At 44.1% G+C, this 22916-nt stretch overlaps 1 protein-coding gene across 3 annotated transcripts; it reads right to left on the bottom strand.

Moving 5' to 3' along the window:
* Positions 1-369: 369 nt before the first annotated feature.
* nectin3b (nectin cell adhesion molecule 3b) lies at positions 370-22916 on the bottom strand. Of its 3 annotated transcripts, XM_086012991.1 has the most exons (8): positions 22694-22915; positions 15697-16044; positions 14832-15131; positions 14537-14654; positions 14079-14230; positions 4661-4805; positions 3008-3110; positions 370-2917 (listed from the first exon to the last, which is right to left on the bottom strand). In XM_086012991.1, the coding sequence occupies exons 1-8, from the start codon at positions 22770-22772 to the stop codon at positions 2747-2749; spliced, it is 1416 nt and encodes a 471-aa protein (XP_085869117.1). In that variant the 5' UTR covers positions 22773-22915; the 3' UTR covers positions 370-2746. The 3 variants fall into 3 exon arrangements, with proteins under 3 accessions (XP_085869117.1, XP_085869116.1, XP_085869115.1); XM_086012990.1 differs by having other exon boundaries at positions 370-3110; positions 22694-22916; XM_086012989.1 differs by lacking the exons at positions 370-2917; positions 3008-3110; positions 4661-4805 and adding an exon at positions 9403-10805 and having other exon boundaries at positions 22694-22910.

The raw sequence follows: 22916 nt of genomic DNA on the forward strand, positions 1-22916 counted from the left end.
CACCTAGGGGCAATTTAGAGTATCCAATCAACTTACCATGCATGTTTTTGGAATGTGGGAGGAAACCGGAGTGCCCGGAGAAAACCCACGCAGGCACGGGGAGAACATGCAAACTCCACACAGGGAGGCCGGAGCCGGGATCGAACCCACGACCTCTGAACTGTGAGGCGGACGTGCTAACCAGTCGACCACCGTGCTGCCCACTATTTATACACAAGCAATTAAAAAAGTACATTTTCCATAATATGTCTCTTCACATAATCCCCACTGAAGCACTGCTAACTTCTTGTAAAACGTTTGACCCCAAACTGGAAAATGTTATGGCTGCAAATCTTTAATTTTCTCTTCCAGTGGTTCTAATATTTTCAATCCTTACATTCTGACAAAAAGGATACTTGACATGATACAAGATATACATAAAACATTAAATACTCGCCTCTGAGCAGTTACTGTATGCTTCCCTAGCACATAGCTACACGGGGGAAAAAAACCCAAACACAGTCATAAGGTAAATCGCTCCCCTGATGAGTGCATTAAACAGACATCTACAGTTCTTTTTGTTAGCCTTTACAGTGTCAGACCAAAAAATAGCGCCAAAAAAAAAAAAGACAAATACAGAAATACAGAAATACAAAAATCCCTTGACAGTCCGCATCACAGTAAGTCGAGTGGACCTCGGCAGTTGCAATATGTTTTGGTCTGATGACACGCATCAGGACGCTGCTGTACTGACGACACAAAAATGAAACGCAACGCTTGTCTTGACACACCTCTATCATAATTATTATCATGTGCTCGTATATGCCACAAAGGGCGATAATGAGCGGATATTGGCAGTTTGGCTGTCATAAAGGCATCATTTGGATAGCAGTCCACAAATACTGATAAATACAGGACACTTGTCCCTAAAACAGAGGAAAATGTAGGTAAAAGGCTAGCTTGACATCCAGCTATGAAAATAAACACTTTCACATTTTATCAAAAGTTCCGCTAGCTTCACTTACACAGCTTCCTAATCAGAAACAAAACATCGGAATGGCTAAAGTGTAGGACACACATACGATAATGGAGCTTTGAGCATTTTTCCTTCCGATAGTCGGATGTCTCTAAAAGATTGTCTGTCTGTATCCAGCTGCTCGGCTGGTGATTCGAAATGTTAAACCTGTCCAAAATGTATGATTGTGTCCCATCTTTATGTGCATGGTCAACACCAAGGCATACCTGGAATTTCAACAACCTGTAAGCGGTTTGTATTACTTTGAAAGTGGCAACCTAGCAGAAAACTCACATTAATGGACGCACGATAAGCCTAAAAAAAAAAAAAAAAAAAAAAAAAGACAGCATTTAAATTCTATTTCTCTGTGTTTAATGGTAGTACTAGATTTTGGAATCTAACATCTCTACGTTGTTATTCTGCAAAATGTGGAAAAAAAGGACCTATGAAAAGGAAATTGTCTCGTCGCAAACAGATATTAGCTTATTGTGACTGTATAGGTTATGTTTCTTTGAGGTCAAAGTCGCATATTTCCTACTTTTCAGCAGTACAGAATGCAGCATTAGACTAGCTCAACCAGCGATTCCCAACCACTGTGCCATGACGCATTAGTGTGCAATGAGAGATCAGCAGGTCTGCCACAAGATATTACGCAGTTTGTTTTTTTCATTTAGAAAAACAAAAAATCAATATGTATTCACTACAAATGCATCTTTCTTCATCTGTCTAAATGCCAGTGATGAACAGTAAAAGGCAGTTAAATTTAAAACAATTAAATGCTCTTTCATTAGGAAGCAGAAGGCACAATTAACTTGTGTATCCACCCGCTGCCATTCATAAAACTAAAAGACAGCTGACGAGGCCCACATTTTACACCGAGTAATTCAATTGCTGAGTAAATTGAGATGAGATCGAGATAAGTGATGCAATTTAGCAAAACAATAATGTTGTGAACATGCGAATCCTGAACTGCTGGATTCAGTATCCAGACATGTGTGGATTGTCTCTTCTAATTCTTAGCAGTAGAAAATGACATAAACAGTGAAACCTTGTAGAAATTAAGCATAGATGTGTGTTTGTAAAAGGGAATTTAAAGCAGAAGTCAAATCCAATTATTATTATTATTTTTTGCAATATGTTCTACGTACCTTCACTTAATGTCGAAACGAAGTATTAGCCTTCTTAAAGTAGAAAGCAATCCAAACATATTTTTTTCAAGAATATCTTCACGCAGGACCACTAATTGAAACACGGCATTTTGATTAATATTGTGTTTGTGGAGTAAGAGTTAATCAGCAAAATCCACCTGTTTTTAGCCATCGCAGGGGGGGGGGCGCCATTTTGTCATTTCTGTGGACTGAAAATGACATCACAACTGCTCAGGGCTCAAGAAACGGGTGGATTAACTCTTATGCCACAAACACAATAGTTATCAGAACGCCTTGTTTCAACTAGTGGGCTTGCATAGAACATATTCTTGAAAAAAATGTTTAGTTTGACTTCCGCTTTTGAATTCTTATTGCACAAACGCAATATTAATTAAGAATAAGAATATCGTGTTTGGACTCCAACATAGTTTCGCAATGATTATTGACTTGACTTCCGCTTTAGATGCTCTACAAGAAGCAGAGTTTGGCGTCTGATGCTTCCAGACGTTTCCTGGTCTGGACCGACGGCTCGGTGGACAGATGCAAGCTGCTCGGAGGAGCTCGACGGCGTTCGAAGCCAGCGGCTGCGTGCCGTTGCGTCACATCACACGTAGTGTTCGCGGTGGTTGATGTAGACCCGCTCCGTCCCGCTCTGATGACAAACCCACTCCAGGCGGGACGGCTGCGTGGGGCTTCGTCTCGTCGGTGGCCCCTCCCCCTCCGCAGGGGGCCCCCGCCTCTCGGCGGCCTCGTACCTATGCTCGGCCCTGCGGCTCTGCGTGTGGACGTCCGCCAGAGATGTAGCACGTGCGGGGAAAGTGCCATCATTAACGTCACGGCGAAGATGAGGAGGGGGAAGCTTTACCTGACACAGCCAGGCCACCTGGGACGCGTGGACACCCAAAGGAACAGCAGGCGCTCGCTCCGAGTACGGAGGAGGAGGTTTGTGTGTCGGGGGAAGGTCAATCCTTCGGAGGATTAAATAAAGACATACAAGAAATGTCAATTACAAGATGATTTCCTCATTTTGAAAGTCACAAAGTACACTAATCAGATAGGAAACATTTCAAGAGACTTGAAGATTCCAGTTGATGCTCTGCTGTACACTCTTGTGTGTGATGGAGGAGAGTGGCGATGGAGGCTTGCCCCGCGGTCCCAACGGGACATCGGGCCACCGTCGCGCTTAAGATGCTAACTTCGTTACAGCGCTGCAGGATGCACAGTTCTGCAGTGTCACAGGGCCGATGCACACTTTCCACCTTGAATTGCTTTTTCAGACTAATATAAAAAAAAAAAAAAAAAATCTGCACTGGATGAATATGGAGCACTGTTACGACAGCTAAAATCAGTTCAAAGCAAAGTCAGTCATCAGTATAAACAAAGTTAGCCTCTTGAATGTGGACAGGAAGTCAATTTAATTTATTAGATGGGGTCCTGCTCAATTAACTTATTTGGGCAGAGGTTTATGAATATGTGGTCACATGGCACAAGAAGGCACCGGCGTCACTATTTTTTGACGCAATCTTAAAGCGGAACTCAATCCCCAAAACGTTTTAACAAAAATATGTTCTATGCAGCCCCACTTGTCAAAACATGACATTCTCATTAATATTGCGTTTGTGGAATGTGAGTTCAGCGGCAAAATCAACCCGTTTTTGTCAATGTCAGGGGGCGGCCATTTTGACACTTGCTGTCAACTGAACATGACATCACAGGTAATGACCAATCATGGCTCTGCTTCAGAAAAGTAGGTGAGCCGTGATTGGTCGTTATCTGAGCAACTGTGATGTCATTTTCAGTCGACAGAAAGTGGCAAAATGGCCGTCTCCTGACAGGGACAAAAACGGTTTTTGACTGCTAAACTCACATTCCCCAAATGCAATATTAATCAGAATGCCGTGTTTTGAGTAGAGTCGCATAGAACGTTAATGTAAAGAAAAAGAAAGAAAATTTTGGGGTTGACTTCCCCTTTCATTCTCTCTGTTGCTGCGTCCAACACAAATGAACTAAAGTGAAATTGGAATTTGAACAACAGTAAGAGAAAGTACTATAGCTTTCCTATTTAGGAGGTTGGTACCCCACGATTTCTTCTCAGAAAAAAAGACCATTATTCCTCCAGAGCGACAAAACTAAATGCTATTAATTTATTTCGCTATCACTTTGTCCTACTTTTGTACAGAAGTATGCAGGGAACACATTAACAAGGATAAATGAGGGGAATCAACCTGTGACCTTGCACAGGCGTTACGGTCCGCAAGTTACAAGTTAGAGCAGCGGCGGGGACTTCAATATTAAACAGAAACTTAATTCATCAAAACAAGGCGTCAAGCACTCAAACCATCCTCAGGGTTGAGTGTTTTGAACATGAGAACAAGTGCACAAAATAAGACAAAGAGCCGTCTGTTCACACCACAGCGGTAAAAGAGAACCCGCTGACAAGTCTGAGCCAAGGCCCAAGGGGAATCATTTTTCATCAGTCATTTTATTTTTCTAGTTGAGTCAGATTTCTTTGACTTACACTTTGTCCGAAAAGGCCGCCGGCGGGGCCTTGCGGGCCGTGACTAGGACGATGATGAAGACGGCGATGAGGAAGAGAGCGAGGACCGCCCCGATCACCGCCCCGGCCACGGCGATGGAGTTTGACCTTTCGGCCTGAGACTGTTCTGTGAGGAGAAGGACACTTTGAGTGGTCACAAAAGCAGACTTCAGATGTGGACAAGATGACGCGATAACCTTCTGGAAAGGATGACAAACTCCGAACTGCAAATTCATGTGTGCCTAAGAAAAGTCAGAATTGGTCATTCATTGTGACTATTGTCCATGACAAAAGACATTTGTCTTTATATCCTCTACAACAAAATTCACACCAGTAGCAGGCAGTGAAAGTTGCTGTTCATTTTTTTTTTTCTTTTAATCAACCCGCTTTGAATGAACAGACGTAGTCGCCTTATCATTCGGTTACATATTATCATCTAAATATTGACGCCGTGCGCTTTCTGCTTATCGCTCACCTAAACTGCAGTACGTCTTGCCCACATGCGGTTGCATTTTCTGCCATATATTAGTAACTTAATTTAGTATTCTTTGCATCAAACGGAGCAAACCTCAATTCTGTAATGCTATTGCAATAGCAGCAAAGCTATTCTATTTCACTTACGGACCGTACAGGCGGTGCTACAGCCAGCATGGCAGTTGTCACATTTACCATAGCCTAATTATAATTGGAATATCCTCAGTCTTTCCATTATTGAATTCATTCCCACTACCAAAATGGTGCATCATGAAAGGCACTCTGCATCATGTTAAGAGGTCTTTCTAATATTTCGATTATCAACATGGGAGTGGCACAATAATCGAAACAATCATTTCAAACTACAGCCATACTACTGTTTAACTTTGTAAATACCAAATATTAGATTTATCCCTCGCTAGTGAGTGCACACTTGGACCACTGAAGTGAAAATATGTTTTTTAAAACTGTCATTTCTTGCGTTAGCCACCCTTTCAAAGTGCTTCTTTGTCTACATTTTGCTCACCTCCATCGCGTGTGCGTGTGTGTGTATCTTCTTAAATACTGTTGTAATGTCTGCTGAATTAGCTTTGTTCGACCATATGCTTGCATACGCACCACGCCGACCCCCCGAAGGGATTACGGCTTAACGGTGATTAAGATGCATTCATGTCACAGGCCGGCCGGCCGCAGCGGGTCGGTGTACAACTGGGAGAATGACACACGCAAGCCCACAAGGCCGACGGAGGACGAAAGGTGGCAGGAGGAAAAGTACACGTGCAAGGGTCAATTACAGTTGATTTAGCTATGGTGGTGGTGGTGTGGGGGCGGGGAATCAATAATGCGCTGCAATGAATCTTAAATACCGCTTCCATCATGACGCGCGCGGACAAGTGTGGACTTTGGAGCTTCCTCATCCCCACGCGCCCTTCATCTCGTCCTCCACCCTCCGCCATAGACGCCGCGCCCCGACGGCGGCTCAACTACGGCACGGGGCGCGGCGCTTGATCGGAGCGCTTTTAAAAATGCAGCTCGTCAACCTTGTCGCTGTAATGCACGATGACTGACCTTCACTGCGTGGCAGAGGAAGAGCAGCAGCAGCAGCAGCAGCTGCCGTCCGGGTCAAAAGGTCATTCTTAATTTCTCTGAATCAAATGTAGTTTCTTCTTTCCCTCCATTTTGAATATCCAAATAAGATCATGATTGCACTAACTTGGTCTTTTTTTTTTTATTTTTTTTTTTTTAAATGTGATTCCTTATAGTTTGTGTTTAACTTGTAGGCTTTTCAATGTCATTAAGAAGAAGCATTTGTCAGGTCATCTATATCATCAATTGTGATGAAATTCCCTATGAATTTTCCTCTTTCATGCTCAATGGGACACACACGGTGACCGTAAAGTGTTGTAAAGCTGGGCGATGAGAGGCAAGATGGTGAATTAAAGACGAGAAGCAAGGGTGCGAGTAATGAACGGGACAGCCCCACCCCCCCAAACTTCAACGGCAGGGTCAAGGGTCACGCTACGGCCGCGAGGGAGCAGATGCTGCCGTCGTTAGTGGGGAAGTATCTCTGTTTCAATCTGATTTTGACGTTTTGTTTTTCAAGCTCAAAGATGGCGACCACTTGATCCCACCTAACTCCGTGAGGAGTTAGCGCTCCAGCTGGCGTGAAAAGTAACCTTGGAAACGGGCACGTTTCAATCAAATGCCAATTCAATGACCTTGTCGATGAGTTCTAATATCGTGATTCTTGAAATGCTTCACCGGTGCGCGGTCACCACCGTGTTTCAAGGTCAGGAGTGAAATGAGCGGTCGTGACCTTTGCTGGGCGTGGTCATTGGAGCTGACACCATGTCATTGAGAAGCTCAAGGATGTCAAGGTCAAACCCACGTGATGGACACCGTTAGGCAGCAGGGGGTAACGGGGACATTCCCGGACTCCGCTGGTCACGGCGTCGCGCACCCCCGGCATTCCCCCAAAGCCCCCCCTCCCCTACAGATTTTGTGGCCAGGTAACAGGAAGGGAAGCAGCCCCAGATGAGCTTGTTGCCATGGGGACAGTCAATGGGATGGAGAGTGGGACTCGGGGCCAGACAAACACTCAGCGTTTAATTTTACCCGCTGCTAGACAGCAGGGGAGAGACACGGGGGGGGGGGGGGGAAACTCACAAAAGGAGCAAGAGAAGGTGCATATAGGCCCTTTTTTGTGGCGAATCCAAAAGGAAAATCTGACAGTGGAAATCCAAATTACAGCGGAGAACAAATGGCCATCTTCCACTTAACGACAATAAGTGTAATCCCAGATCATTCCGAGACCACGCGGTAATGAAGACGAAGCATTACATCATCGGCAGCGTCCCAGATGTGCATACTGGATCTGAAGGAGCGGGAGGCGAGCGGGGAGGGCTGACGAGAGTGGGGGGTGGGTGGTCTTATGCAGCATTCGGGAGCCAGAGATGATGTCATTTATTGAAGCACAAAGAGCCGAAGACTAGAGAGAAGAACTCACATGTGCTAAGGTGCTTTATTGAGACAAAGTATCTGGGGAAAAGAACAACAAATCAATGCTTCACTGACATAAATATATATTTCTTTCCATTAACTTACATTCCTGTTGAATACTGTATATAGATATTTATATACAAAAAGAAAAAAAAAAAAAAAAAGGTGCTGATCAAATGTAAACTACTCACAGTGTTTACTGACTGCGGTACTACCTGTGAACCAGAGAACTCATTTACAACAAAAGTTTGTGTTTTAGTGCCTACAGTGGGTTTGCAATACTCCGTCATGTATACGGGGAAGAGATGGCACTGAGAACAGCACAGCAGTAATGGCACCAAGCATCGATAGGGAGACCACAGATATGGAAACAAATGTCTTCTAAGGCACTAGTTCAATTATCAAGGTGTCTCGTCGCTTCACTCAAGCAAACTGGATGAATTCGGGTACGAGGGATGCAAAAAAAAAAAAAAAATCGATTCGTGAAGTTTCCGCCTTAGTGCATAGAAGCAAAAAAAAAAAACTGAGGATTAGGCAGCCATGCTTCCTGTTACCTGCACGGATGTTTGCCTGGACACTGAGGTGGCCGCGATGCTGATTTTGTTAGCCAACCATGAAAACGTCACATCGGGCCAGTTGCATCTTCGCAGCGCACAATATATGGCGGCGGTTTGGAGATACGCACGAGATTGTATTGTCAAGCCCCCCCGGAGACACACGTTGCCCGAGGAACAATTTCGCATATCTTTCCCTACACCAACTTGCGTCCAGAACAATTCAAAGCCTTTCCTTCAAAAAGAGAGAGAGAGAAAAAAAACCATTGACGAGTACTAGCTTGGCAGCAGTGGCCTCAAAAGATGGCACTCTTTAGACTGTACAAACACTGGAGGTAAACGCGACAATATGGCCGTGAAGACTTGCAGGTACTTTTTTTTTTCCTTTTCTTTTTTAAACACAGGGAGCATGTGTCTCGAGCATTTCACATTAGAAACGACATGATTTGCACTGGCCAATATGTCACTACGACGATGGCTGCCTAATTACAGCACAACGGTCACATTCGGACTAATAAGAACATCAATTTTACTAACGCCCATCGGACGACTACAGTTAAAGTGGCTAACGTGTCTTTCCGTTTCAAGCTACAGGACCCTGTGATAAGCTAATATATGCTACGACTTCATTGTCATCTAGTCTCTTCTACACACGTCGTCTTATTTCTACACACGAGCAAATATTTGGCCTCTGAGCAGATATCGTAAAGATGACAAAAGCTACCGTTTATAAACACTACTGTGCAAGAAGGAGATTGTCCGATCTCCTCCACCGCGTCTGGTTAAGTGCGCGTGCCGAAATACTTGATGTGATATCCTGACATTTGATAATAAAACAAATCTGCTCAGCAAAACCAAATCAACGATAACCCAGCATGGCGTGCGCGTCAAAGACGCAGACGAAGAATGAGTGAACCAAATTTCATAACCGCATTGGCAGACAAACCACACAGTGGGCCCTGGTTAAAACTCAAGATTTGTCTGGATATCATAATCATCAAAATTATACCAGCAATGATGACAACAACCCGAGGAGACGTGGGTAAAGCACAAGTGCCACTGACACGCTTTTAATTGACACCGCTACAGATTAGTGGGCCCATTAGTGGCGGTAGTGCCACTGCTGTGTAACCCAATACTGTACTCAGGTCTGCGTTGGCGGCCATGTTACTGACAACCCCCCCCCCCCCCCCCCCCCCCCCAGAGGATAGATTGGCCCCGTGCCAGAGTGCAAACTGTCCAACACAGCTATTGTCATGTCGAGGCATTGTAAACTAAAAGAGGGCCCAACTCAGGAGGTTAAATAGAGGACCATTGCGGCTCCTTTCATCACATTTACAAATGGAGACTTCATGTCTGCTGGTGGCAGTGACCTGGCTTCCCTTCTCAACTTTCCTATGCACAACAGTAGGAGAGGTCCATCCCAGAACATTAACTCAAGTTAGCAAGGCCTCAAATTCATTTCACGGGTGGGGATTATGTCACAGACAGAAATGTTACTGGAAAGAAACGTTGAGACTATGGCTAAAGGCAGTGCAATTAATTGGACCGATAAACGGGAGGTCAGGACCAGCAAGCGACTGAATAGCAGAGATTCAGCGCGACTGTACATCGGGTTCTGGCCGATCCTTTTGTTTTTTTCCAGCGTGGCGTATTCAGAGGTCGCAGGTCTTTGAAGCGAATCGGTATGTGCAAATGAGAGAGCAAGGCCGCCGGGGGCTTCCTCACCTGACATTAGTGACTGGACAGAAATTGGCGGTCCAGGGAGCGCACGTACGTTATAACACAGCCACAACGAGGCTCATTCATACCACGAGCCCATCTCAAGTGTCTTCCAGGGTGCAAAGGTATTCGAAGAAGAGAAGTCAAGTGTTCCTAATTGAGTAAAGTGGTGATCGGGACGCGCGGATCGGGGGTTGGTCAAACGTACCACTCCCTGCGAGAGATGACCGAGCCGTCTTTGTGAGAGACGTAATCGCCCGCTGGGCCGCTATCGTAGCAGTTGTTTGGCACGTAGGGGGAGCCGTTCCTCGTAGGTTTGGGAGAGTGCGTGTATCGGGGCCTCCTGGGCTGCTGCTGCGGACTACAATACTCTGTTTGTCCCTGCTGGGGATTCTGCTGGTTGCTGTGGTGACCGCCCTCCCTCATGGCCCGCGTGTAGCCGTTAGACGGGTATTCATCTCCGTCGTAGCTGCAGTGGCGCTTGAGCTCGCGGCCGCCCCACTCCTCTCTGTCGTGGTCCTGACGGCGGTGGGAGGAGCCGCTGCCGCCGCCGCCGCCGCCGATTTTGGCGGCGTGGGGCTCGTGCTGCTTGCCGGGGGCTTTCTGGAGATCGCCGGGGCCCGGGTACTGTTTGGCGTAGTAGTCCCCGTGCAAGGTCTGCTGTTTCCGCAGGTAGCACACGCCGGCCAGACACAGCAGCAGCAGCAGGAACAAGGCCCCGCCCACCGCCCCACCCACTACGGTGCCCAGGTTACTCTCAGGTAGCGCTTGGAGAGTGGGGGAGCTGAGATGAACGTGGCGCTTATCGTCCACTAGGGTGGAGGAGGAGGAACCCGAGAGGACAGGAGCAGTAATGGTGGAAGGCATGGTGGGAGGATCTAATGGGGAGTAGAGGGGGGCGGGGGGGGGGGGGGGGGTGGGGGGGATGAACACACAGACAAGCACAATGTCAGTGCAACTACATTCGACTACAGCTGTGATTCCCAACCACTGTGCCACGGCACAGTGTGACGTGAGAGAGATCAGGTATGGTGTGGGAAATGATCCAAATTCACTTAATTGGTCACAAAGGTATTATTGATTTACTGCAAAAAAAAAAAAAAACTCTTCAAGTTCATCTGTCAGCGACAGTGACAGGAAGAACAATTGAAGTGCCTTCAAGTAAATCATCCGTGTTCAATTAAAGAGGTTTCAATTTCACATAGTCAATTTGTAAGTAAATTGAGAAGAGATCATTGTTTCAGTGGACACACTCATATTTTTGTTTGCTGATGTGGAGAGATTTTTCTCATGTAAAATATGTGCCTTGGCTCAGTAGAGGTTGGGAAACACTGTACTATTGTAGGGATTGGTTGACTATTGCACACACTAAACTACAGTCAGCATTCTCAAGGTGTCAATGCCAATGGACGTGTGTAAACCTGGGTTATAATTATGTTTAAAAACCCTGCAAAGTGAAAATAACAGTCTTCTGAAGTCGATACGCTTACAGTGAATAAACCTATCGAGTATGAATGACTAAAAACTCAAACTAAATTAGGGAGCAAAATCCACCTGTTCCATCTCTGGGGGCGGCCATTTTGCCACTAGCTGTCGACTGAAAGAGGAGATCACAGCTTAGTCGGACTGGCCGACGGACGCCCATTTAAAAATAGAGGCGGACCAGCCTATAGACAGGTGCTATTTGCCCCCACCCCCGGAAAAAAACGCAAATGACTGACGACGGAAGGGTCCCCAGACGGACGCTCAATTTTCAGTAAAATGCCCAGCTCTGTTTAACACTATCCTCTAAACCGAGCACTATCGTCTTTCTCACTTTACAGGGTCTTTAAAGCTTAAGATTAGATGTAATGGTTGGACAGAGAGGTTACATAGTGATGACAGCCGAAAGAAGGATCTTCAGAGTGCACCAAGGTTATGAAAAGCAGCACCGCAAGGCAAAAAAGTTCTTGTTGTGTTACGTCAAGTCCAGAAGTTAAGAAATATGAAAGAACTTTGGTCAAAGAGGACACAGTTCAAATTAGGGTGGTTGGGTGGTTTTCAGTACTTGACAAATAGTATTTTCTCTATTAGTCATCTTAGGGATGTTTGCTTCTACCTTTTAGACAACTCTTGCACAAGCTCACAACATCATTCATAAAGGAAGCGACAATTATCTCTTTGCCGTACCTTCTGGGGCTGCACACAAGTTGATTGTTAATGTTTGATGCTAGCGCGAGACAATGACTAGCTAGCTATTGCATGCGCCGTCACCGGTCAGTCAAGTTTGATGCTTTACATTACATTAGTGGTTAATATCTATTTTGTAAATGAAAAAAAAAACTTAAATTAAATTTGAGTGTTTAATGTACACTATTAAAATGACAATGTTACTCAAAATAATATTTTATGGTGACAAGAGTTTGACCCTGGAACAAATTAAGTGCCTTCCCATTATTTTGCATGAGAAACTTTGGTTTGAAATCCAAACATGACGTTTACCAGCATACAAGAACAGATGGTTTTGGCCATTTACAGATTCAATGTGCAAAATTTTATTCGCATTCCGAGATGAAAATCATGTTTGATAGGCTCTATTATACAGTGCAAGGAACTTTTTTTCAAACCTATGATAAATGTGGCTGACAAAACTCCACTTGAATAGTATATTCAAGTGGCTTGTTTTGGGTTACTGGAATAGAGATCATCTAAGGAATTATTGCGGTCACACGAGCAAACTGAATTCAACTAACTATTGGCGGTGAATTTATTTGTGTGTGAGAAAAGAATAAGAGCAGGAAAGAAGGACGGGAACAAACATCTTTGGGTAATTCTACTCTCTCATTTTGACTGCGCGTTCCCCGAAGGACTCTGCCAGGATAGGCCTGACGAGTTGGTACACATATTTTTTGTTGAACAAATACAATATTAAATATTTTCAGTGTTGTATTTACAAAACTATGAAATCAAAGGCAACAGAGCACAACACTTGAAATTACTGAACCGTCCTTGGCCGTTTTTAAACTCAGTCCACTTTCATGAACTTTCAATTTAAATCCATGTTATCGTTATATTATGCCCGAACTGCGATGTCGTCACAGCAGCAACAAATTACTCAAGTTTCAGTGAGGGATGGCTACCGAGTTTGTGGAGTGTACTGTATTGTGGCAATGCATTTTTTGCATATTTACAGCACTGCTGTAGCCGTTTGCACTCTGAGCTCATGTTGGCTAGAAAACAGTTTGACCATAATGGTTACATTTTTATACAATTTCCAGCTAAATTCACATACGCTGAGCTAATAGTTGTAAGGCAAACTCACAGGGCTGACAAAATTAAGACGCTACCCTGATTCCTTCCAACGTTAATAGAGCAAGCGTAAAATGATCTGGATGTGGGACCACAAAACCAAAGATTAAAAAAAAAAAAAAAAAAAAAGAGTGATGGAGGAACTCAAGTAATGAAAACAGTCCACAAGCCAAAGTGGTGCCAGACAAGATCAGACACGAACATACACATCTGATTGGTTAAAACCACAAACCCGGAGGTCTGTCATCTTCATATGGATGAATGGAACACATTCAAGGAAGGTGGTCGACTAATGTGTCAGCCCACTGACACAATAAGGAGTAAAGCAACACATGTAATCTAGTGAACGCCTGGCGCAGACGCTCTCATAAGAAAATGGAATATGCATAATAAATAATATATAAGAGTTGAAAAGAACTAGTTAATGTTTCATGAAAGAGAGACATCATCCCAGTCAGGCTGGAGACTTTTGCCTCTTCCTGCGTGAAACCCACCACACATTTCAAGGCCAAGCTAAGAAGGCAAAACGCAAGAAAGGAAGGCGGAGGAGGCCTTCACAAATCACTCACGAGTGAAGAACGGGCCATATGAACATCTGGGGTGTTAATGTTTATCATCAGCAAGCAATTATGGGTCAAGTATTATGAGTGCCCATACTTGCTGGTGTACGTGAATGCCCTGGGAGGCTGCCAGCAGCTGGCGCACACTGGACAGGAGTGAGGCAGAGTCACATTTCAGATACAGTAAAAGGACAGCGTCCCAACAAAGCAATACACGCAATGATGCGTGCCGCATGCGTTGTGCATCCTCAGGCAAAAAAACGGGAGCCGGGCGTGTTCCGGTGCGCGTACGCTTGCGCTCACCTTGTATGAGAATGCGAACGTCCCGGCTGCGGAGGTTGACGTCATTGGCAACCTCGCACCTGTACACGCCCGAGTCGTTTCTCTGGAGAGGACGGAGGAAAAGCAACGTGCTGTTCAGGATTTCCACGCCTTCTGGCATTTCACCGTCCAGCCTGGAACAAAAAGTACAGGCACATTCTGATCAACGTGTCGGTAGTCTGAAAGTAATGTGAAAATTCTACTCTAAATATTTTATGGCTAAATGACAAATTCAGCAAACATCTCTGCTGATCACAAAAACTCTTATCCCTCAGAAAATGTACAGCATCAACAGTTTTTGCGGCGTTATTTGGAAAGCTGGCGGCACTCAACCTCCAAGTCACTCTTACACGCTCAATCAAAGTCGAGCATCATCTTTGGCAAGGCAGCTTTTGTAAATGGATCGAGCAAGTGGCGTACATACTATACTACATACACACCTGATCCATCTGAAGTGATGAGCTGGTGGGTTTGCATTGGCTTTGCACGTCATTTGAACATTGCCCCGGCCCGCGTACCAGTCTCCGTCGTATCCCACCACAGAGATGTCAGGAGCGACTGCGGCAAAGAAACAAAGCTGATGAAATGACGGCAACATCATAAGTAAGACACAATGTTGTGGGCGAACAAATGCTAAAGCGTGTGCCTCATTCGATTAAAAGAAAAAGGCCTTGGATAAACTCGTGACCTGGCTTTATTTCAGGCACCAATATCAGCCCATATAAATGCACCTACATTGCACATTAAGCTGGTAGGGGACCCTGAAGTCGTTGAGCAGAGCCGGGTGTCGGACCACACAGGTGAGCGCGTGGCCCTGGATGTGGCGGGTGGGCTGCCAAAGGTAGCGCACTTGCGTGGTGGTGGTTCCGTTGACGTCGTCGAAAAGCTGCACTTCCGACTGGCCGAAAAGGTTGGACTCCCAGGACACCTCGGCGGGGGGGCGGGCACGCTCGGCAATGCAAGTGGCCACCACCGTCTCGTTGCTGCCGTCTATCAGCCCCGTCGAGCCGGCAGACACGTAGACCTTCGGCTCCACTTACGGTTCAGAGGAAGAGAAAGTAACAGAGAGGGAGTGATGATAAGGCTTCACATTCAAGTGGATGACATTAAAACACTCATCAAATCACAAATAAACTTGACATTTTATACAAGTACAAATGCTTTAAAGTGGAAGTCAACACAAACACATTTTTTTCAAGAATGTGTTCCCAGCAGGCCCACTAGTTGTAACACGGCATTCTGATTAATTGTGCGTTTGTGGAATATAAGTTTAGCACTCGTTTTTAGCCATCTCCGGGGGCGGCCATTTTGTCTTCTGTCGACTGAAAATGACATCGCAACTGCTCACAACGACCAATTACGGCTGACCTGTTTTCTGAATCTGAGCCATGATTGGTCATTGTGAGCTGTTGTGATGTCATTTTCAGTCGACAGAAGACAAAACGACCGCCCCCGGAGATGACTAAAAACGAGTGGATTAACACTTATTCCATAAACGCAATATTTATCAGAATGCCCTGTTTCAACTAATGGGCTTGCATAGAACATATTCTTGAAAAAAAAAAAAATGTTTGCGCTGACTTCCTCTTTAAATGCTTACCGAGCACACTGACAGTCGTGGAGGCTTGAGTGTTCCCGAGTGGGAATGTCGCCACCTTGCAGGTGTACATGCCCATGTCGGCAAAGCCCACATTCTCTAGTACAATAGTGGCGTCATGAGACGAGGGGGAGCGGAAATACAAGCGATGGATGAACTCCGGGGGGATGGAGATGCCGTAGCGCGGGTTGTAGACGGCCACTGTGACAGAGCCGGAAGGCAAACGGCGCTCCCAAGAGCTCTGAGTGAGAGTGAGGTTGGTCGCCACGTCCACCCGGCACTCTAACGTCAGGTTCTTCCCCAGCACGGCGCTCACACTGGGGGGCACCACTACTTGGCTGGCCAACATCCCTGCCACACACAGACAAAGTAAATACAGAAATGAATGTCCAAAATACAGTCGGTTTCTACCATGTAAGGGCTCTGCAAAATATTCAACAACAAAAAAAAAGTTTGACATTTTCAAAAGAATTAACAGTCATTTATGGAAACTTTGAAACTTTCAATTTACAAAATTAAAGTGGGTTCCAATAATGACGAGAAATATCCATCCATCCGTCATTTTAGCATAATCCTGAATTGAGCGACCATAATTCATAAGTACCGGTACTGTGGCACCTTGACTTAAGACTGTCCCAACTTGCCTTGCGAACCTTCCAAGTTGTATTATTTCCAAAATTCCGCAATTTTAAGTCGCCAGGAAATTTACTGGAAACTAACCACCTAGGAAATGCAGTATGCGAAGATGGCAAAATGTTGAAAATATGTTTTATATATAGTTTCATTTAAGCACAAACCTATCTACATTTCCAGCAAAAAAAAAAAATGTGTTCCACTTTGAAAAGAAACAGCTCAAATCGTTTTCTTTACATCCTTTATTATTTTTTCCAACGCTGAAAAAGCTGAGCCTTGACTGTGGTTAAAAAAATAACCCAGTGGCCTGGGATGAAAATGTATTTGACGCCCCCGGCCTAAGAAAGCGAAACAATATAGGTCATACCAGGACTTGTGCTCAAACTACATTGAGGAATATTTATGGAGTGGCGTCTAATGTTTCATAGCTCAGCTCATCAAGCGCAAAGCAATGTGACATTTGTGGTGATAAGACGGGATTCAAAGCATGATCGCATCACAGCAGGCGTCAAGCATTTAAACAAATAAAACACAGATGACAGTGAGAGCGTTCATTTGATGAATCCGTTTAATCTGCAGCTTCCCTCCACCCAGACAGAGCGCACGAAAGCAGTCCGTCTCTGCGTGTCCTCTTTTCCAACAAACCCGTGGTCCTTCTGTCACAATTGTGCCACCGCTCAAAAGCCGAAAGATCATCTTTTTAAGGAAAGGCAAAAAGGGATACGACAAGATCCCAGTGAAAGAGGCGGAGGCGAGGGTACGTGTGGATATGAAGATGACATCACCGCTCACACAGAGAGAGAGAGAGAGAGAGAGAGAGAGAGAGAGAGAGAAAAAAGCGCGAGGAAAGGCGACTGAGAGGGATGCTGTCGTCAAGATTACAAGTTAAGAGAAAACACATGGATGGCGTCACTGCTTTATGAAAAAAAAAAAAAAAAAACGTTTAAAATTGTGTCCCTAAACCTTGGACTACATCACTAATTGCAACAAACTGCCAGCGTGGAAAACATCATGACTAATCAAAACCTGCTGTGCTGCTCAGCAACCGAGCCCAAAACAGTATTCCATTGTTGATTTGCCAAAATCAGCTCCATCTCCGGCCAAACGCCCGCTTGAAAGAGTGCGTCCTCAAATATTGGTGGAGGAGTGACCATCAAGCAATTATTTTATTGCTACTGATTGATTTTCGCCTGCACAGTAGCTGTAGGCCCACGAAATAATGATTGCACAGGCAAGAGATTGCCCTATAAAATGTATCACTACATCCTCCAAGGAGACTGAAGCCATTGAGAATGAAGAGTGACAGGGTCGCGGCAATGTTGGTTCACTTAGTGGGGCTAATTAGTTGCCTCAAACAAGGCATTCACAATTTCACACACGCACTCGCACACAAAACTGGGACTCAATACTAAGTAGATCGCTACACATGCTCAGAGGCAGTAATTCACTTGGAAACCTCTGGCAGTAATCAAATTGTACATGTGCAAACAGATGATATTTTCACTTGAAGGCCTTGGAGGCAGATATCACCAATTGGCAACCGCGCTGGAAAAGAATAATTATGTCAGGCCAAGACCTCAGAAGAAATACTTTGGTCTTCTCACAGCACAGTCAGTCGCCGCTAGATGCATCCAAAACGGCTTTAAACGTCTTGTGAATTTGTCCCACGAGCCACATGACAGCATTTCAAGGGCCCGAGCCAAAGTACCGTGATGCCATGTCTGCTGCTTGAATTAAACTTGTCAATTTTTAAAGCCCAGGCGGCAGTTAGTCAATTTTATGTCGCGTGATTTATTGCTCACAACGCACGCATGTTGTGTTTTGTTACAACTGGTTGTTTGGCTTTTGACATTTATCAATAACTACTAAACTTACTCATACAACATAACAGCATTGATGGAAGATACTGTTTTTCAAGTATAAGGCGGCATAACAAATCACAATATTTAATTAGTGGTATATGGTCCATTTATGAATCGGAAGGTGCACTACTGGGCACTAAAGACACTTGGATCGGAAACTACAGATCTTAATGTTTTTCATGTCCGTTTTAAATATGGGACTATTTGGTGAAAGGCAAAGCTAATGTTACACATCCTATACAGAAATGAGTTAATAGTATATATTTGGGTAGTTTTGTCAGTTTAAATGGTATTTGAACTTCTATGTAGACAAACAAGAAATATGTAGCTAGCTAATGTTCAATCCCTAAACTTGACTCCCAATAGCCACTGCTTTGCTATCAGTAGAAAAGTGATTCGTCCACTTGCTGTTTCAATACAGGCACAATAACGTTAGACAGCAAACAACAGCTCGGTACAAGGAAAGGAAGCAGCATTTCTCCACTTCTGAATATGTAATGACAGGGGTATAGCGACTGCGTTAAATTTTTTATCGGTGACATGACAACCTTACATAAGCATGCCCTCGTTTTTCTCCGACTGAGAATAAAAAGTGACGAGAACGTGTATTTGATCATATATGCAGCCTAGCTTGACGTAAGAGGAAGCATGCGCTTGGTGTGCTTGCAGGGGAGTCTCAAAAAGAAGCTTCTTGGTGTGCAAATGTAAAACAATGTGTCCCCTTCACACTCGGTAAAAAAAAGAGAAAAAAAACAAAAAACACAGATTATAGATATCCTGGCATCAAGGACACACAGCACCCCAGGGACTGTCTGACGCTGGTTCTCACTTTAGACAATAATACCTTCAAATGCACCACTTTCAGATGGCTGACAAAGAATTAGCATAAAGCATGCTAGCAGAAAAGCTTTAGAGTGCTTTTCCAAGGATTCCCTGGATCCATACTAGAGACGTGAACTGACTCCCCCCTCCCCGGCCACCCCGAAAAAAAAAAAAACATTCCCTCTTTTATGTGGTTTGATGTCAGAGACACTTTGGGTGGGATTATGTGATTCATATCTATCTTAACCCAAATGTTCTCTATAGAGACGGCATTGGCAGTTACTTCAAGTTAGTCCATCAAGCATGTGTAAGTGGCAGCAAGAATATAAATATGCATGTCTTGGCAGAAGCCAGGGAGTCTTGCTTAAAGTGGGAATCGGAGCATAAAATAGATGGTGTTAGGGCGGGGAGAGGTAGCAGTGGCGCTTGTGCAGAGCAGGACAGAGTACAGCTGAATCATCATTTGCAGTCTAGACTTATTCAACTAACAAATCAAGTTCTTGTACATCAAGGGGCCTGGCTTTCACAGTGGTTCCAGTGTCCATCACTAAGAAATCAATCAAAAGGGAACCACTAATAATCTTTTGTTGAAAGATGTACAGTCGTCTGGGGCACAGCTGTCTCTGGGTTATTTAAAAAGTACACACTATTTGACAATTAAGCATTAGTGATGCTTTGTAAAAATGTTGGTGGGGTGAAACATTTTTTTTTCATTTGAAATAACGGGCCAGGGCGGTGTTTGTGTTTGGCGATGCCACACACCACTACATTAATTGACAAGAGCATATCGATGGCTTGGTGATGAAATCCTGGTTCCATCAAATAATGCAAAGGACTGTGTGGGGCCTTGCATTAAGTTAGATAAGAGCGGTAGATTCTTAAGAGCAACACTTACTTGATTGCTCTGTTAAGTTGTTGGTGGGGCGGGAGGGGTGTTTGTGTTTGGCAATGTGTCCGTGCACCACAATAATGCTTTCATTGTTTTGGGTGCTTGCTTGTTCTCTACACTCTGGGCTCTGCTTCAGCTATGTGAAGCAAGCAGCAGTCCACGGCGTACACTCGGCGCCGAACGCGGTGGAAGGAGATAGTCAAAGGCCAGCCGGAACGCACCGGCAAAAATCTGCACATTACGTGTCGAGCTAACGAAAGCCGGGCTCACCATTGACCCAGAAGTATGTGCGAGGCGCGATGGGCCTGCTGCACTGCACGACACAAAACGAGACGATTCCACCGTATCCAGAACATGTCATAAAAATGTCTATAATTGCTAAAAATGTTCTAAAAAGAAAAAAAAAAAAAGATCATTTGCTGCTTATCAGTCAGCATAAGTAAAAAGTTAGTAACTTAAAGTGTTCGATGAGCCACCTTGACATCAGAGAAGTCTCATCAAAACTCTTGAGAATAAAAATACCATAAATTGACTAGTTCCAAAAAGCGTAGCAAAGTGCACTTACCAGTAGATACATTTACGATCTGTACCCCGATTGTGATTGGCCCATTACCGCGGAAAAGTATGTGATATGCCTTTCATTGCCGATCACAAAAAACGATCACCCACAGCTGGTACTTTGCAGCCTGTAGCCAACTAGCAACCAGCTCGTGTGCAGTGTAGCATCCCCTCTTCATTTCCTTAACACTGCACGCGACAGACCAAAACAGTAACTCAATCATAATATGTTTATGTCAATTTGAAATAACGGCTTGATTTTCATGATAAAGGGATGGAAATTTGGATTCAATTAAAAAAAAAAAAAATCAAATTGGAAAAAAAAGACAATCGCTTATTAAAATAATTGTTAGTGAGCGGGCTCTAAAATTCAAAAAATATACAGCTAATCCATGTGATCGGTATCTAAATCGGCTGATCACACTCATGAACATGAAATCAAAGAACAATGTCATGCAGAAAAACCCCCCGACCCAAAACAGTTAAAAAAAAAAAAAAAAAAAAGGATTTCAGTGGAAAAAAGTGGACCAATCCCCAGAATTAAACCCAAGAGAGCATTCATTTTAGCTGATAAAAAGTAGACTGACAGGGGTAATATACCACAAAGCAAACTGAAAGAGTCTGTGGTGAAAGCATCATGAACGAAAAACGCAAGTATAATGATTTCAATGACCATGATTGATGCAGTTATTGCAAGCAAAGGATATACAACTTAAATATGAGTTTATCTGTAGTCTTCCATTTCAGTTAACGCTTTCTTAAATGCATGTTTTCCAAGCGTTGTTGAGCCAAGGGACATATTTTACACTAGACATAGCTCAGCGTACGCGACCAAACAAAAATGTCACAAAAAGTGTAGACACAGCGGTGCCTTGACTTACGAGTTTAATTCATCCTTGCTCGTAATTCATCCTTGCTCGAAATTCAAAACGTGTATCTCAAATAATCTTTCGCATTGAAATGAACGGAAATGCTATTGATCCGTTCGAGCCGCTCAATAGTCTTCTTGTGTGTGCGCTATGGCCACCAGGGGGCAGTTGAGTTGAGTACATAGAGACAAATAAACAAAATTTTCTTAACGGACTCAGCACACTGCAGTAACATTTGTCGTTTTTTGCAGAGGATTAAGAATATAAAGAATTGAATACCCATTGCTTAAAGTATCATATCACCACCGCATAGATGCTTTTCATTAGCCCTTCTATGGAATTTTGCGTTGTTTGTTAGCATTAAGCTAGTGAACATTCAACATGTTTTAATACTCAAGCGTGCCATTTTTTTGTTTTAGGTTTAGTTTGATGGAGTGGCAATACACAGCTAGAAACATTTTGTGAAGAACTTGAGTATGGGTCAAAGTAATGCTTGTTGTGAAGGGAGTTGAGTTTGCAGCCAGCAAATACAGCTTGTACTACTATACTTAAGTGATGGTCAATTGTCTAGTGGAAGAGGATTGAAGTCTTCTGCCTGTCACTCTACATCGCTGTCATAGAGAAATGAACAAATTGATTACATTATTCGTGGTGCCTAGATAACTTTCTAACCAATTAAGTTAAACTGGATAATTCCCCAGGCACACCTGATGATCACTAACACACCGTGTCCACAATGGTTGGCAATCACTGTTCGAAGTTGCACATCACACCCGGATGTAAAAACCTGGAAATGCAAACTGAGACTATTTATCACTTGTCACCTATTCTTCCGATGGCAAACCAAAAATGTTTTCAGTCCATTGCAAAAATAACCGGAATTCGCTTCAATGTCCCATTACTTTTGAACAGGCGTGTACCGCACATAGCGTGGAAACACGCTACTTTGACAGAGAGGCGTTAATATGGCTGCCATTGAATCAGCAGGGTGGCGGTATGTACAATTTAATTGCATCTGTTCCTCGGCGGTTCCTATGGAGTGTTACTATGGAAGCCCCAGGTCGGAGCACTAATCGGAGCACTATCAGACGAATCAGTAGTGGCACTGGCTGGATACACCTCGAAGCGGCGAGGCAAGTCAACTTGTAGTCAAGTTTTCTCTGAGCTCTTAATTTCCTTCCGATGCACCTGCTAAAATCGCAATAGTAAAATAAATACAAATCATATTTTTCTAAAATCCTCACTTTCAGGCAACGAGGGCAGCTGGCTTTAATAACTTGCTGGCAGAACGTGCGCGATCCATTCATCTAAAACTTAGCTTTATCAGTGTTGGTAAAACACAACAAAACGAGTAAAAACCCACTCACCTGTGATATGAAACAAAAGGTGAAACAATGTGATCTTTCCATGGCGTCCGAGTTCAGTTTGGTAAGAAAAAGATGGCATTGTTTTTTGTTTTTAAATCAAAGCGACAATTACTTGCAACAGGACGCGACAGCTGCGTGCCAATTTGATGGTATGCACTGAGTGCACAGTGGAACCTCCTCAGCAACAACTCAGAGTGCATGCGGACTGTACCATCTGCGCCAC

This window comes from Filicampus tigris, chromosome 17 (assembly GCF_054856515.1).
Source record: "Filicampus tigris isolate MCC_2025a chromosome 17, RoL_Ftig_1.0, whole genome shotgun sequence".
Taxonomy (NCBI): domain Eukaryota; kingdom Metazoa; phylum Chordata; class Actinopteri; order Syngnathiformes; family Syngnathidae; genus Filicampus; species Filicampus tigris.

Coding starts and splice junctions, on each gene's coding strand:
- nectin3b (XM_086012989.1), bottom strand. CDS start 22,772: ATGCCATCTTTTTCTTACCAAACTGAACTCGGACGCCATGGAAAGATC. Junction 16,045..22,693: donor CCTTTTGTTTCATATCACAG/GTGAGTGGGTTT, acceptor TGTGTGTGGCAG/GGATGTTGGCCAGCCAAGTA. Junction 15,132..15,696: donor CACGACTGTCAGTGTGCTCG/GTAAGCATTTAA, acceptor CTGAACCGTAAG/TGGAGCCGAAGGTCTACGTG.